Source organism: Felis catus, chromosome A2 (genome assembly GCF_018350175.1).
Source record: "Felis catus isolate Fca126 chromosome A2, F.catus_Fca126_mat1.0, whole genome shotgun sequence".
NCBI lineage: Eukaryota > Metazoa > Chordata > Mammalia > Carnivora > Felidae > Felis > Felis catus.
The window spans coordinates 96,085,683-96,101,008 of NC_058369.1; the positions used below are offsets into that span (position 1 = coordinate 96,085,683).

General features: G+C 39.4%; 1 protein-coding gene across 3 annotated transcripts in view; it reads right to left on the bottom strand.

The window, feature by feature from the left end:
• FAM133B (family with sequence similarity 133 member B) overlaps nt 1-14,990 on the bottom strand; it is a 29,587-nt gene extending 14,597 nt beyond the window's left edge. For 2 of the 3 annotated variants that reach the window (XM_011280385.4, XM_045052371.1), the window contains exons 1-7: nt 14,833-14,990; nt 4,525-4,622; nt 2,626-2,704; nt 1,652-1,726; nt 1,507-1,539; nt 971-1,033; nt 312-404 (exon numbers count right to left, since the gene is read on the bottom strand). In XM_011280385.4, the coding sequence (XP_011278687.1) occupies nt 312-404; nt 971-1,033; nt 1,507-1,539; nt 1,652-1,726; nt 2,626-2,704; nt 4,525-4,622; nt 14,833-14,856 (465 nt within the window). In that variant the 5' untranslated portion in view covers nt 14,857-14,990. Of the gene's footprint in view, nt 1-311; nt 405-970; nt 1,034-1,506; nt 1,540-1,651; nt 1,727-2,625; nt 2,705-4,524; nt 4,623-14,483; nt 14,623-14,832 lie in introns of those variants that run through there. The other variant, XM_045052372.1, reaches the window with a different exon arrangement.
• Nucleotides 14,991-15,326: the final 336 nt, after the last annotated feature.

Consider the following 15,326-nt stretch of genomic DNA (forward strand, 5'->3'; position numbering starts at 1 on the left):
GATAGTACAGTATGTTTTTTTTCTCTAAACTCTGACTTCTTTATGAAAATGGAAAAAATAGTATCTGTCACATTTATCATAAAGCTATCATGGAAATGTTGAGAGATGGAGACATAAGTGGAAGTACTTAGAGAACAACTGAAAACCATATGTAAGATATTAAGTATATCAATTAAATGGCACAGACCATCAAAGTACAAAAAAATAGTATCTCATTTCCAAACTGAGAGCAATTTAAGATAGGATGATTTAAAAGAAGCTAATTAAATGTGGTTTGCTATCCAAAATGCTGCTAATTTAAGTAATTTTACCTTACTGTCCGATTCAGTTTCTGACATGGAGCTTTCAGAAGATTTATGTGAACGATTCTTCTTTTTCTTTTTTCTTTTTCCTTGTTTTTTATCCTATATAAAACATTTTTACAAACATTTGCTTTGTTTCAAAAATATAATTGATGCATTTTATTAATATAAAAACTTTATCCATGAAAGAACCAAGTTGTAAATACATGTTTTACTTAACAGTATTTTTAAAGTAAACTTTATGCCCAATGTGGGGCTTGAGCTCCTGAGCCTGAGATCAAGAGTCACATACTCTACCGAATGAGCCAACCAAGCACCCCCTTAATAACTGTGTAAAGTATAACTTATACTAACCTTCCTGTTTTATAAAAAAAAGTCAAGTAATTTGAGTCACACATACCCTCTAGCTTCTAGTCAGATAGCATTTTAGATTTTTAAACTGTATTTCTTCTCTGATATTTTTAAGTGAATAAGATACATTTAGGAATATAAAAATAATATGTTAATATTTAAGTATCTAGCTGTTCATTCCTGTCAGTGCTTTCAGTTATGGATAATTAACCAAAACCTGCAAGTCAACATTTCTAAAATATTACATAATGGATTTCCTCTTGTCATTAAATAAATTAGAGATTATTATTTCATGAGCCATCACAGGCAAACCTTACCTCATCTTCAGAATCCGAAGAACTGCTGGAAGAATCAGAGCTTGATGAAGAAGAAGATGAATACTTGACCAAGCACAAAACAATTAAAGCTTGTGAGATGCAGGAATTTTTTTATTACTAAGTCTTTCAAATACTTAACAAAATCAATCTAGTGGCTGAGAAACAGATGTTGTATTATTCTGAAGACTTAAACATTAAAAAGTGAAATGTCATAAGCCCTTACACACACACACACACACACACACACACACACACACACACACACACACACGAAAAAGGCTCAACAAAGTAACAGATATGGCAATGGTAGTCAATTTTCCCCTTTCCCTCCCTGATAGCAACAGAGGAGTTACTAGGTTATAAGGCGGGTGGCGCCTTTCTTTATATTGCTAATAGAACAAAACCACCCATATCTACCAAAGGACCTCCAGGCTCCTTGACTCATTTACAGTCAGCATACAGGTTGTAGAAATTATCTTACTTTTCTTGTAAGCTCTTAATCGTAACATTTAGAAAAATGGAAAACTTTTGCTCACCCTACCAGATTTCTTCTTTTCTTTTTTCTTTCTCTAAAAACAAACAAATAAAAGTACAAATCTAAATAAGCTGATGTGAGTTTTTAATATTATACTGATAGTAGTACACCCAACTGTGATATTAAAAACAACATTAAACTCTTACCTGCTTTTTTTTGGATGAGCTCTCACTTCCACTTAATAATTTCTCCCTGTGTTTTTCTAGTTCTTTCTTCCAGTTCTGCAAAAAGGTTATGAACAACATCAAAGGCTATCTATCCCCTTCTAACACACCTGATATAGACAGCTACTACTACTTCCTTCCCTCTATCCTCTATTACCTCTCACCATCTCAGCCTCTAAGAACAGGGAAAAGGTATTCCAGGTGCCAGAACCCTGTCACCAAAGAATCCTCTAAAAGCTCTTTATTAAGGGGGATATTAAAGAGTGGGAGCTCTCCAGTGCATATTGAGAAGAGGAGTAGGTATTATCACTGAAGCTGACAACTTTTTCTTTTTTACAAAAAAAAAAAAGAGTTAGATTCTCTTTCCAGACAGTAAAAACTGAATTAACCTATATTGTACCTGAAATACTACATACATGTTTGTGACCAAAACAGGCAAACATCATGGAAAACTCAGAGTAATATGGGGCCATGGGGGCAGGGGAAGATAAAGGGAAGAACCCAGATGACCTAAATTACTGTAAGATGATTTTCCACTTTTTAATTTTTTTGCTCTTTTTATTTTAAAGAAATCGTGCATTTATATACAAACCTGTATTCAATGTACAGAGCTCCCTTAAACCTAAAAACCATGCCCGACCCCTGATTTGTTAAAAAATTATTTCATATTTCTTTTTTTTCTGTTTTTAATGTTTTATTTTATTTTTGACAGAGAGAGACAGAGCATGAGCGGAGGGAGGGGCAGAGAGAGAGGGAGACACAGAATCCGAAGCAGGCTCCAGGCTCTGAGCTGTCAGCACAGAGCCCAATGCGGGGCTCAAACTCACAGACCATGAGATCATGACCTGAGCCGAAGTCGGATGCTCAACCAACTGAGCCACCCAGGCGCCCCAATGTCATATTTCTTTTAAGAAAACATATGTGTCTATTTTTTCAAACAGGTACTATTTACAAACCTCATTCATTTTTTCTTCAAATTCAGCCAATGCCTTGGAGCCTTTCTTTTTCTTCTCTAGTTGTTCTTTCACTTCTTCCCTTAATAAAATAGATACATAAGTTTTCAAGCAATTCAAATTAGAGATGAATACTTACAAACAAAACCAAAATTTCGTAAATAAAAAAATATTAGTATCCTAATAAACTTCCATTCCAGTGTTGACACTTTTTAAAGTTCTTTGTTCATAGCCTTATAAGTCAATTATCATTAACACAGTCTTTCAGATAACACTGACTATTCCTTTCCCAAACATGGATTACAAGAGCTAATACACCAAACGTTTGAGCACTGTTTTCAATACATTTTCCTTTAATCCTTCCAACAATCCTGTGAGAAAACACAGTATTATTACACCAATTTTACGGATACGAAGCAAAGCTTGAGGCAGGTAAGAAATCTGCCTAGGGTCCCAAAGCTGATAGTTTCAGTGTTACGGAGAGCTAAGGTCTATTTAAACTACTAAATTTTTTAATTAAACATCTATTTTACAATGCACCTCTCATACTGCACAGAAGAGTTGGTACAACATGCCTGATTGCTAATTCTCAGAATGGCCTGCTTACAAGTTTGGCCCTGGCTGGCATCTGGGAACTTGGATTTTGAAGGCTCCTTACCATTCCGTTAAGAGTGGCTCACTGTGCCTATCTGTACAAATACTACTGCTTAGGCTGAACCTGTACTTCAGGGAGTCTGGAATTTTGGGATCTGATAGGGAGAGGCTGACTAGTCCCCAGTAAAAACCCTGGGCACACTGAGTCTCTAATGAACTCCCCTGGTTGGCAACATTTCATGTATGTTAACACAACTCATTGTTGTGCGGGTTAAGCACATTCCATGTGACTATATAGGAAGAAGCCTTGGAAGCCTGAGCCCAATCTCCCCTGGACTTCACCCCATGCAACTTTTCTCTTTGCTGATTGTGGCTGGTACTCTTTCAGTGTAATAAGTCTTACCCAAGAGTACAACTATCTGGGAGTCCTTCTAGCAAATTACACAACTGAAGGGCTATCTTAGGGGACTCTAATACACACATAATATACTTTCTCGAGCACTTCCCCTTAAAGTTCATTTCTTCTCACCAATTTTGAAGGTAAAACATATTTTGTTTTGGGATAATTTTCTGGTATGCTGCAACAGTCAACAACAGCATTCATGAAAACTCTAAGAGGTAGACATGGCTTACTTTCTATTTAACTCAAAGGAAGAGTCCTTGTTACACATAAGCAAAACTTTCAACTATAGTTATCCAGCTTTTAGGGGCACTTACAAGCATTATGAAGCTAACAACTCTGAAACTTGTCATAAGTTATCTCAGGAGTCTGATATTTAATAATAAGACATACTAAAAAAAAAGTAAGGCCAGTGCTGTGATGTTTTATTTACAAATACTCAGAGTTACTCAACGAGGGCAAATAAAAACCCAAAAAACAATTTAAAACAAAAATTTTTTAACGGGAAATTCAACTTATTGAAAAGCCATCAGGTAAGAATAGAAACATGGCTTAACATTATCCTTCCTAACACCTACTTACACTTCAATGAAGGGTGAGATTAGTCAAACCTACCATTTTAAATAGCTTAAAACTGCAAGCTTAAGGTCTCTTTTAGGGGATAGAGAAGAGATTGATATGAAAGGTTAACTGCTAGCTCTTTAGCTACACAGGGTGGTGGCTTCTCAAATATTTGTTCTATGCTCATGCATGATGTGTATTTCATACATTGAAAAGAAAGCACCAATGAATATCACTTCAAAAAACTATGTATCTGACAATTGCTTTGCAATCAATTAAAACTGTAACAGTACCCTTTACAAAAATCTATGAAAATCTTATAAATGGTTAAATTGTTACACAAATACCAGGTAGGCCTTGGTCGATTCAGATAATCTTGGATTGTTGGCCCTGAAGACTGGATTGGACCCCTGGATCTGGCCATTGCTATTGGGTTCATATAGGCCTTGAGGAAAGAACAAAAATTAACTCAATTAAAAAAAAAAAAAAAACATCAAAAGTGCAAATGTTCACTTACTCACCAAGCAATTTTTATTATAAATGCATACTATGTCCAACTAAGCATGAATAATCTAACCAAATTTTTCATTACAAAAAAAATTAATACTCTATTAAGTCTCACAAGTTCAGGAGATGAATCATATCACTATTACATAGAAAAAAAAATTTTTTTACCAGAGATTTAAAATTAAAAAAAAAATTTTTTTAATGCTTATTTATTTCTGAAAGAGAGGGAGAGAAAGAGAGAGACACAGTGCGAAAGGGGCAGGGTCAGAGAGAGAGGGAGACAGAGAATCTGAAGCAGGCTCTAGGCTCTGAGCTGTCAGCACAGAGCCTAATGTGGGACTCGAACTCACAAACGCGAGATCATGACAGGAGCCGAATTCAGACACTTAACTGACTGAGCTACCCAGGTGTCACCCTACCTTTTTTTTTTTTTTTTAACTTTTTTAACGTTTATTTATTTTTTCGAGACAGGGTGAGACAGAGCACGAACAGAGGGAGGGTCAGAGAGAGAGGGAGACACAGAATCCGAAGCAGGCTCCAGGCTCTGAGCTGTCAGCACAGAGCCCGACGTGGGGCTCGAACTCACAGATAGTGAGATCATGACCTGAGCTGAAGTCGGATACTTAACCAACTGAGCCACCCAGGCGCCCCCCACCTTTTTTTTTTAAACTAGAGATTACCTCTTTCTTACTGTAAGATGATTTTATGTTTTCTCCTAAAGCCCAATAACCCCATGAGACGGTAACACTATGCTTACTGGCAAATTAAGAAACTTGGTTGCAAAATAATTAAAGATCTAACTTTATTTTTTTTTTAAGTGTATTTATTTTGAGAGAGGCGAGACGGAGCGGGGGAGGGGCAGAGAGTGAGAGTGGGGGAAGGGCAGAGAGAGGGGGGAAGGAATAGAGACTACCAAGTAGGCTCCATGCCCAGTGGGGAGCCTGATGTGGGGCTCCATCCCAGGAGAGCGAGATCATGACCTGAGTGGATATCAAGAGTCAGATGCTTAACCAACTGAGTCACCCAGGTGTCCCAAAGATCGAACTTTAAATTCATCACTTATTCTAGTATATCTTTTATCTCAGGAAATACTATGCCATACTGATGGCAATTTTACTTGCCAATTGTTAACGTCAAATATTAAATTATGGACAGACAACAAAAGGAAAAAAAACAGCAGGACTTCACCAACATTAAAATATCTGTTTATTGGGGTGCCTGGGTGGCCAGTCGGTTAAGCATCTGACTTTGGTTCAGGTCATGATCTCACAGTTTGTGAGTTGGAGCCCTGCACCGGCCTCTGTACTGACAGCTCAGAGCCTGGAGCCTGCTTCAGATTCTGTGTCTCCCTCTCTCTCTGCCCCTCCTTTGCTTGTGCTCTTGCTTTCTCTCTCAAAATAAATAAATAAACTTAAAAAAAAAAATTTGTGTATCAAAGAACACTATCAAGAATGAAAAGACAATCCACAGAATGGGAGAAAGTATTTGCAACTCACAGATCTGACAAGGAATTAATATCCAGAATGCCTAAAGAAATCATACAACTCAACAGCAAAAAACTCTAACAACCCAATTAAAAAATGTACAAAGGACTTATATAAACATTTCTCTAAAGAAGATATTCAAATGTCCAATAGCACATGAAGAGATGTTCAACTCCCTAGTCACTGTCCCAACCAATGACACTGACAATCCATTAATGCAAATCACGATGCAAATGCAAAGAAAATGCAAATCAAGTAGCATCAATGCAAGATGCCACCTTGCATAAGAATGAAATTCTTTTTTTTTTTTAATTTTTTTTTTTTTAGTGTTTATTTAGTTTTGAGACAGAGAGAGACAGAGCATGAACAGGGGAGGGGCAGAGAGAGAGGGAGACACAGAATCTGAAACAGGCTGCAGGCTATGAGTGGTCAGCACAGAGCCCGACGCGGGGCTCGAACTCACGGACCCTGAGATCATGACCTGAGCTGAAGTCGGATGCTTAACCGACCAAGCCACCCAGGCGCCCCAAGAATGAAATTCTTAAACATGCTACAATATGGATGAACCGTGGAAACATGCTAAGTGAAATAATCCAGATATAAAAGGCCAAATACTGTATGATTCAACTTATATGAGGTATCTAGAATAAACAAATTATGGATAGAGATAGAAAGTAGAAAAGGTTTCCAGGGGCTGAAGGGGAACAAATGACTGAGAATTACTCTTTAACGGGTACAAAGTTTCTTATCTGGGATGCTGAAAAAGTTCTGGAGGGGGCAACTGGGTGGCTCAGTCAGTTGAGCATCTGGGTCAAATTTCGGCTCAGGTCATGCATAACCTCATGGTTCATAGGTTTGAACCCTGAGTCAGGCTCTGTTCTGACAGCATGGAACCTGCTTGGGAGTCTCTCTGCCCCTCCCCCCCCCCCACATGTGCGCCCTCTCTCTCTCTCTCTCTCTCTCTCTCTCTCTCTCTCTCTCTCTCTCTCTAAATAAACTTTAAAAAAATAGTTCTGGAAATGGACAGTGGTGACACTTGTACAACACTGTGAATATATTAATGCCACTGACAAACACTTAAAAATGGCTAAGACAATGAACTTTATGTTATGTTTATTTTTACACAATAAGGAACTCTACAAAAATCAAATTCTGCTGTCTATACTGAACTTACTATGACAGAAAAACACATTTTCAGATACTTTAAAAAAAAAAAACATATCCAGACAAAATAAAGCAGGTTTCTTTATTAATGACACTATCTAGCAAAGAGATACTGTTTTATTAAAATTAAGTGTGCTACATATATAAAATTTGGTCTTTAAATTAGTCTCAACTCCTTGATCCTCATATTTGGTTTTCCAAATTTAATCCAAGTCAACAATCATTTATAAAAACTCTTCCACTGTTTAAACAAAAAGAATTCTGGTCAAAAATGACTATTATCAACATTGATTTTAAGGCCTTAAACTTAAGACTTAATATTCCAAAAGAAGTGAAAGAATGTATTTGTTGCATTTTATTTAACAAAACCCTTGAAAATAACCAACATTTCCCACCCTCAAAACAAGTATGAGTTATATTATTTCCAGATTTCTCTGGCAGATCAAACAACATAAAACTACTATAAACAGTACAAACTGAGAACTAGTCCCATTCAACCGGATACTGCCTAATTAATTACATGGGATGAAAAAGTCCATTAACATAATTTTCTTCCATGCAGGAATTAATGCTAGAACTCCTAACGTCAGGCATGTTTACAGAGTCAGGGCTAGATGTGAATATCAAATCCAACTCAAGAGAGAGGCATATAGTGACATTCTTTACATCAACTGTTATGTCTTTGAGTATTTCAATCAACTGCCTCTGCTGAGAATTTCACTCAGTTCATGTAGTTCATGTGGAAATATGACAACCAACGGAAGCTGCAATAGAGGAACTGTGGCCCAAATAATGACACTGACAATCCTAATAACCAGAAGCAAATATATGTGCAAAGCTAAGTTCATCATTTTTAAAACAGGAGATATCTATCACCTTCCCATTTCTTTGGTCCCATGTCATAATTTTAGTAGCACTTACCAGTAAAATATCTTAAGTTTAAAACTGTAAAAACTGTTTATTTCCAAAGAATGCAAATATATACAAGGATGTTCAAAACTAAATTACTAAAATAGGGAAAACTGAAAACACCCAAAGAGCCATCAAATTGAGATTCATTAATTATATATTAAAATATACCTTCAAAATGAAATACTATGTAGCCATAAAAAGAGAGATCTATAGTTTCTGATATGGAAAGATGTCTGAGATTTCCTAAATGTGAAGCAAAAGCAGGTGGCCAAAATATAAGATGCCATTTTAATGAACAACTATAGATTAAAAAAATTTTTTTTTCAACATTTATTTATTTTTGGGACAGAGAGAGACAGAGCATGAACGGGGGAGGGGCAGAGAGAGAGGGAGACACAGAATCGGAAACAGGCTCCAGGCTCTGAGCCATCAGCCCAGAGCCTGACGCGGGGCTCGAACTCCCGGACCGCGAGATCGTGACCTGGCTGAAGACAGACACTTAACCGACTGCGCCACCCAGGCGCCCCTGGAAAAATTTTTTAAAAACAACAATTCATTACCTTTATAAATGAAAAAAATCAAAAAAACTACACACAAACATTATCATAATAATAAAGGTAAACAAAATGAGAAAAATTCACTCACAATACTGCCACTCCAATTCCAAGAGCTGAACTGTTTTCAAGTAAAAATTCACAAACAGCACAGTGACAACTTATCACTTTAATTAAAAAAAATTGGGGGGCGCTTGACCAGTTCAGTCAGTAGAGCATGTGACTCTTAATCTCGAGGTCATGAGTTCAAGCCCCACTTTAGGCATACAGCCTACTTAAAAAAAATCGTAACACATTCACCATGTTTTACAGTCTTCAAATATACTTGCATGTATCTTAAAAGTACATTAACATTTTTATGTTATATCTACTGTGAAATTGCTTCCCTCAAGTACAGTCTGTCTTACGGTTTACTTTTCAGAGGAAAATTAAATAGTAAAGTAGTATATTCACATCCTAAGACTATTAATCACAGACAACTTATGATACAATTACAAGAGCTATCATTGTCTATGTAATAGGCTTAACATAAGCTTTTGATTATAAACACTATCCTTAGTTCGCTTAAGTACACTCCAAATATCTCAATTATTTGTTTCAACTATAACAATAATATTTATTTTAAAAACCAGCAAAGGGCACCTGGGTGGCTCAGTTTCTCAAGCATCCAGGTCTTGATCTCAGCTCAGGTCATAAGCCCCTCACTGGGGGGCTCTGAGCTGACAGCAGGGAGCCTGCTTGGGATTTTCTCTCTCCCTCTCTCTTTGCCCTTCCCCTGCTCATATGAGCACTCTCAAAACAAATAAAACTTTTTTAAAAATAGCAATATTTATTAAAGACATCTTATATGCCAGGCTCCTTGCAAAAACACTTGATGGTCTGTGCTCATAATCAATAAGCAACAGTGCTTCTTTTTACTATGAACAGAAAGGCTTTTAAAACAAAAAAAATAATTTTACAAAGATAAAGCCTTTTTGCTTATTATGCAGCAGTGTTAAAAACAATGTTCTTAACATTAAGGGGCTGGGTGGTTAGGCACCAGTTAAAACACAGAAATTGTGCAATTTCTTGAACTGTCTCACTATGACTTAATCACATTAAATGCTGTGACCTTACAAATCAAATACTTGTATTCATATATAACTAGAATTGTCTGTGGATCCAAACTGCTGCATGAGTTTGGTAACAAAGCAATTTGCTTTTGAAATTCAGGATAGCAAATCAAACTGAAGGAATAGGTAAGTGGGCAGGTACTGAAAAGAGCAATGTGACAACAAAATGTGCAGAACTTCATTTGTTACTTTACCTATTTTTATCTAGAGGATACATCTGTTTTAGAGGGCACAAAGTAACCAAAAAGAACATGAAACTTCTGGAAAACAATGAGGACAAAGGGTGGCCATTATGAATTTAACAGCTCTTCATAAATCTTGAGAACTAAAATGTTCAGTTAAAAAAATAACTGTTCAAGAATGCACAATACCTAGAATGACCCCTAATGTAAAGTACGGACTTCAGGTGAAAATGATGTGGCCAGATAGGTTCATCAACTATAACAACGCCCTTCAGAGCAGGGTTGCAAGTGGGGGGAGGCTGTGCGTAACTGTGCACATGGAATATATGGGAACTCTCTGCACTTACCGCTCAATTTTGCTGTGAATTCAAAACCGCTCTGAAAAATCTATTTTTTTAAAGATTTTATTTTTAAGTCATCTCTACACCCAACATGGGGTCAAACTTACAACCCTGAGATCAAGAGTCTCATGCTCTACTGACTGAGCCAGCCAGGCACCCCAGAGTAAGTCTTTAAAAAACAACAAAAACAACAACAAAACTTTCAACCTGGACTTTATGGTTTTTTTAGAAAGCAATTCTATCATCTTTAGAACTATGCATTTACCATCAATGTATGAAGAAAAACATGCCATTATTTTCAGAGGCAAACATTCATTTTATTTAAAACCAAGAGTTATAATGGGGTGCCTGGGTGGCTCAGTCCACTGAACTCTTGATTTCAGCTGGGGTTGTGGTGTCACAGTTGTAGGATCAAGCCCTGCACGAGGCTCCACACTGGGCATGGAGCCTGCTTGGGATTCTCTCCCTCCCCTCTCTTTGCCCATCCTCTGCTCATGTGTGTGCTCTCTCTCTCAAAACAAACAAATAAACAAACATTTAAAAAAAAAAAAACCTAAAAGTTATGATATACTGAACTAAGTACCAAATGATCCAAGTTTTGGTCCCAGTTTAAACAGTTCCATCTATGGTCAACTATTTTTGAAAAAGTAGGAAAGAATCAACAAATGGTGCTGGACATCACCACACAGAACATACAGAATAAACCTGGACCACTTTCCTACAGCATACACAAAAATAAATTCAAATGTGTGACACGAAACAATCAAAATCCTAGAGAAGAATACAGGCAGCAACTTCCCTGACCTTGGCTGTAGCAACTTCTTACGAGACACACTGTCCCAGGAGGCAAGGAAAACAAAAGCAAACATGAACTACTGGGACTTCATCAAGATAAAAAGCTTTTGCACAGGGAAGGAAACAATCAACAAAAGTAAAAGGCAGCCTACAGAACTGGAGAAGATAACTGCAAATGACATATCTGATAAAGGGTTAGTATCCAAAATCTATAAAGAACTTATCAAACTCAACACCCCAAAACACATAATTCAGTTAAGAAATGGGCAGAAGACATGAATAGACATTTTTCCAAAGAAGACATCCAGATGGCTAACATGCACATGAAAAGATGCTCAACATCACTCATCATCAGGTAAATACAAATCAAAACCACAATGAGATACCACCTCACACCTGTCATAAGGGCTAAAATTAACACAGGAAGCAACAGATGTTGAGGATGCAGAAAAAGGGGAACCCTCTAACACTGTTGCTGGGAATGCAAACTGGTGCAGCCACTCTGGAAAACAGTATGGAGGTCCCTCAAAAAGTTAAAAATAGAACTACCCTATGGACCCAGCAATTGCACTACTAGGTATTTACCCAAAGGATACAAAAATACAGATTAGAAGGGGTATGTTCTCCTTGACGTTTTTAGCAGCATTATCAACAATAGCCAATGGATAAAGAAGATGTCACACACACACACACACACACACACACACACACACACACACACACACAGGAATATTACTCAGCCATCAAAAAGAAAGAAATCTTGCCATTTGCAACAACATGGATGGTGATAGACTCTATTATGCTAAGCGAAATAAGTCAATCAGAGAAAGACAAATACCATATGATTTCACTCTTATGTGGAACTTAAAAAAACAAAACAGATGAACATATGGGAAGGGGGTTAAAAAGAGAAGGAAATGGGAGCCTGGATGGTTCAGTCGGTTAAGCATCCGACTTTGGCTCAGGTCATAATCTCATGCTCATGAGTTTGAGCCCCACATCTGGCTCTGTGCTGACAGCTGGGAGCCTAGAGGCTGCTTCGGATTCTGTTTCCCTCTCTCTTAGCCCCTCCCCCAATCACATACACTCTCTCTCCCTCTCCTTCTCTCTCAAAAATAAACGTTAAAAAAAAGAGAGAGAGAGGGAAACAAACCATAAGAAACTCTTAATGAAAGATAATAAAACCGAGGGTTGATGGAGGGAGGTGGGGGATGGGCTAAACCTGTGATGGGTATTAAGCAGGGCACTTGTTATGAGCACTAGGTATTATACTTAAGTGCTGAATCACTAAATTCTACTCCTGAAACCAGTATAATACTATATGTTAACTAACCAGAATTTAAATAAAAATTTGGAAGAAAAAAAGTTCCATCTCCTCCTCCATGCAACGAGAACACAAAACTAGACAATCTGTCTTCTAGATCTTAATTTCATGTTTTCATTCCCACCTTTAAATTTTTTTTAATGTTATTTGTGTGAGAGAGAGAGAGAGAGAGAGAGAGAGAGAGAGAGAGAGAGCGAGCACGCGCAGGGGAGGGGCAGAGAGAGAGGGAAACAAAGAATCTGAAACAGTTGGGTCCAGGCTCTGAGCTGTCAGCACAAAGCCCAACGGGGACTCAAACGCATGAACCTCGAGATCATGACCTGAGCCGAAGTCAGACACTCAAATGACTAAGCCACCCAGGCATCCCTCTTTTCCACTTTTTAACTGCAAATAAAATGTTACCAGAACACTCTATGCCACAAAAGCATACCAACTAATAAGCAGAGCCCAGAGTTATTATCAAAATGTTCTAGTAAAATGAAGCTAATCTGAAAAGTTTCAAATGCTTTAAAGGTATGTGTAAAGCAACACTTCTCCTAAGTAAAACAAAGACAAAACATCTTAGGCCTCTATATGAAACCATATCCAAGGTCTGGTGATTTCTAAATTTTCAAGTCCACAGTTTAAAGAGTCAAAACACTCTGAACACCTCAAACCTAATAAGGATGCTCCATCAGAACACCATTTCAACCCTATGAGAAACTGGATACCACAAGGTCTGACCCACAGCCGGGAAAGCAGGACAAAAGAACATTCCTTAACATTGTAATCAAAGTTCACCACTGTGGTTCCTAAACATCTTTGATTATGAGTAGTATATAAAATTAAAACGAAGGTTTTGAAGAAATGTCACCATATCATAAAAGTAAAGCTCTTTTAGTAGCCCTCCCAACCCAAAAAGGCAATAATCATTGAATATAAAAGTTCATTAAATTTGGTACATTAACTCTTTTTTAACGTTTATTTATTTTTTTGAGATACAGGGACAGAGCATGAGCGAGGAGGAGTACAGACAGAGAGAGACAGGCACAGAATCCAAAGCAGGCTCCAGGTACTGAGCTGTCAGCACAGAGCCCGATATGGGGCTGGAACCCACCAACCACAGATCATGACCTGAACCAAAGTCGGACACTTAAGTGACAGAGCCACCCAGACACCCCAATTTAGTACACTAACTTTAACTGCATTTATTTTTTTTCATTTTGCTGCTCGGTGGTTAAAAGTTGATCATAAATCCAGGAACTTGAAGGCTGCAACCTAAGTTTATTGTTAATCCCTAATGTTTACGGTCCATCCAGTCTGATTTATAATCCAGACTTTCCAAACCAACCTAGTAGCCATCTAGAATGCCTTCTTCCCATCTCCTCCTGTCCAAAGTACCTTCTCTTTCGAATGCCTTCAAGAACTTCGAAACTGCATCATGTTATTTCTTACATTCCTGTGTCTCTTTTATCTCATTTACTAGAACAACTTCCATGCCAAACGTTCTCTGGCCATTTGCCTTTTGCGGTTTCAACTATTCTGCAAAGCTGTGGATAACACTAATGCCCCTTTACAGAGGCTCAGAGAAGAAAAACAACTTATCCTAGTCGCCCGACCCCCGAGGGCCCAAAACTGGCATTGCCGTCTATACCTGACTTCAAAGGCAATTGTTTTTCACCCTTCATTCCTACACAGGTCCTACTAAGTGCCAGGCAGTGCTAGGCGCTGAGGACACGAGGTCAAATGTTTCGATCCTGGTCCTCAAACCGGAGTCTACCTGCCGCTAAAACTAGGCGCGCAGCAAGCCCAGAAAAAGGAGCTGCGCCTGAGGCCTCCGCCCCTCCATCCCACCAGCGTGCGCACGACAGGGGCGCGGAGCCAGATCTTCCATACCGGGTAGGGGGCCAGTCCCGGGGCCTCCGTGGGCCTCAGACTTACGACAAACGTACAGGAGACAGAACTCCTCCAGCCCTTGTAGCTGTAAAAACTGGGCACTGCTAGTCGGAGTACCGGAGGAAAGGGAGCTAGGGAGCACTGCCAGAAGGTGCGGCGGGGTTGAAAAAAAGAGGGGGACACGGGAAGAGGAAAGAGGGGACAGCGAGTGGGGGGCCCGAAAGCGCCAACTGCGTGCTCGGCGCACGCGCGTCTGGGGCCGAAGGGGATGGGGGGAGTTGGATCTCCCGGCTCGAGGTCCGAGCGACGCCGCTGACCCTCAGGCCCCGTCGGGGAGAGCAAGGGGTTCTGCTCCCCTGCCGCCGGCCCCGCGTCGCCCCACTGTTTTCCCCACTCAGTACTCACCACTCGATTGTCCCGCTTCCCCATGGTGCGGGACTAAGCGCACAGTCAGACGCCGAGGAAGATCAAGCCAGAGAGGCGGCCGAGATGGGCCCGCCGCAGGTCCTTCTGCCTACTCCCCACCCTGCCCAGAGAGAGGCGCCTCGCGAACCTAGCGGCCGCACCCGACCACAGCGCCACCTGCCGTTGTGGAGGAGAGGAGGGCGCCGGCGATCACCCGCTTCTCCCAGGCTTCTCCTGGCGGATTCCTGTTCATTACCACCCAGCCCCGGGCCGGCCGCCCCTGCTCTTCTATACTGCGTTCTCACCAACTCGGCTTAGACGTTTTTACTCTCTTCCATTCCTTATGCGCTGAAATCCTTACTCTAGGGGATACAAAGATTATCCCAACGCTTACTGTGGGCTTAACATAGTGCAAGTGCTGGCGGTGAAGTGAAGACCAGGACAGACATGTTCCCTCACAGAGTCCGGCCGGTGGGCAATTCATAGACTAGGTG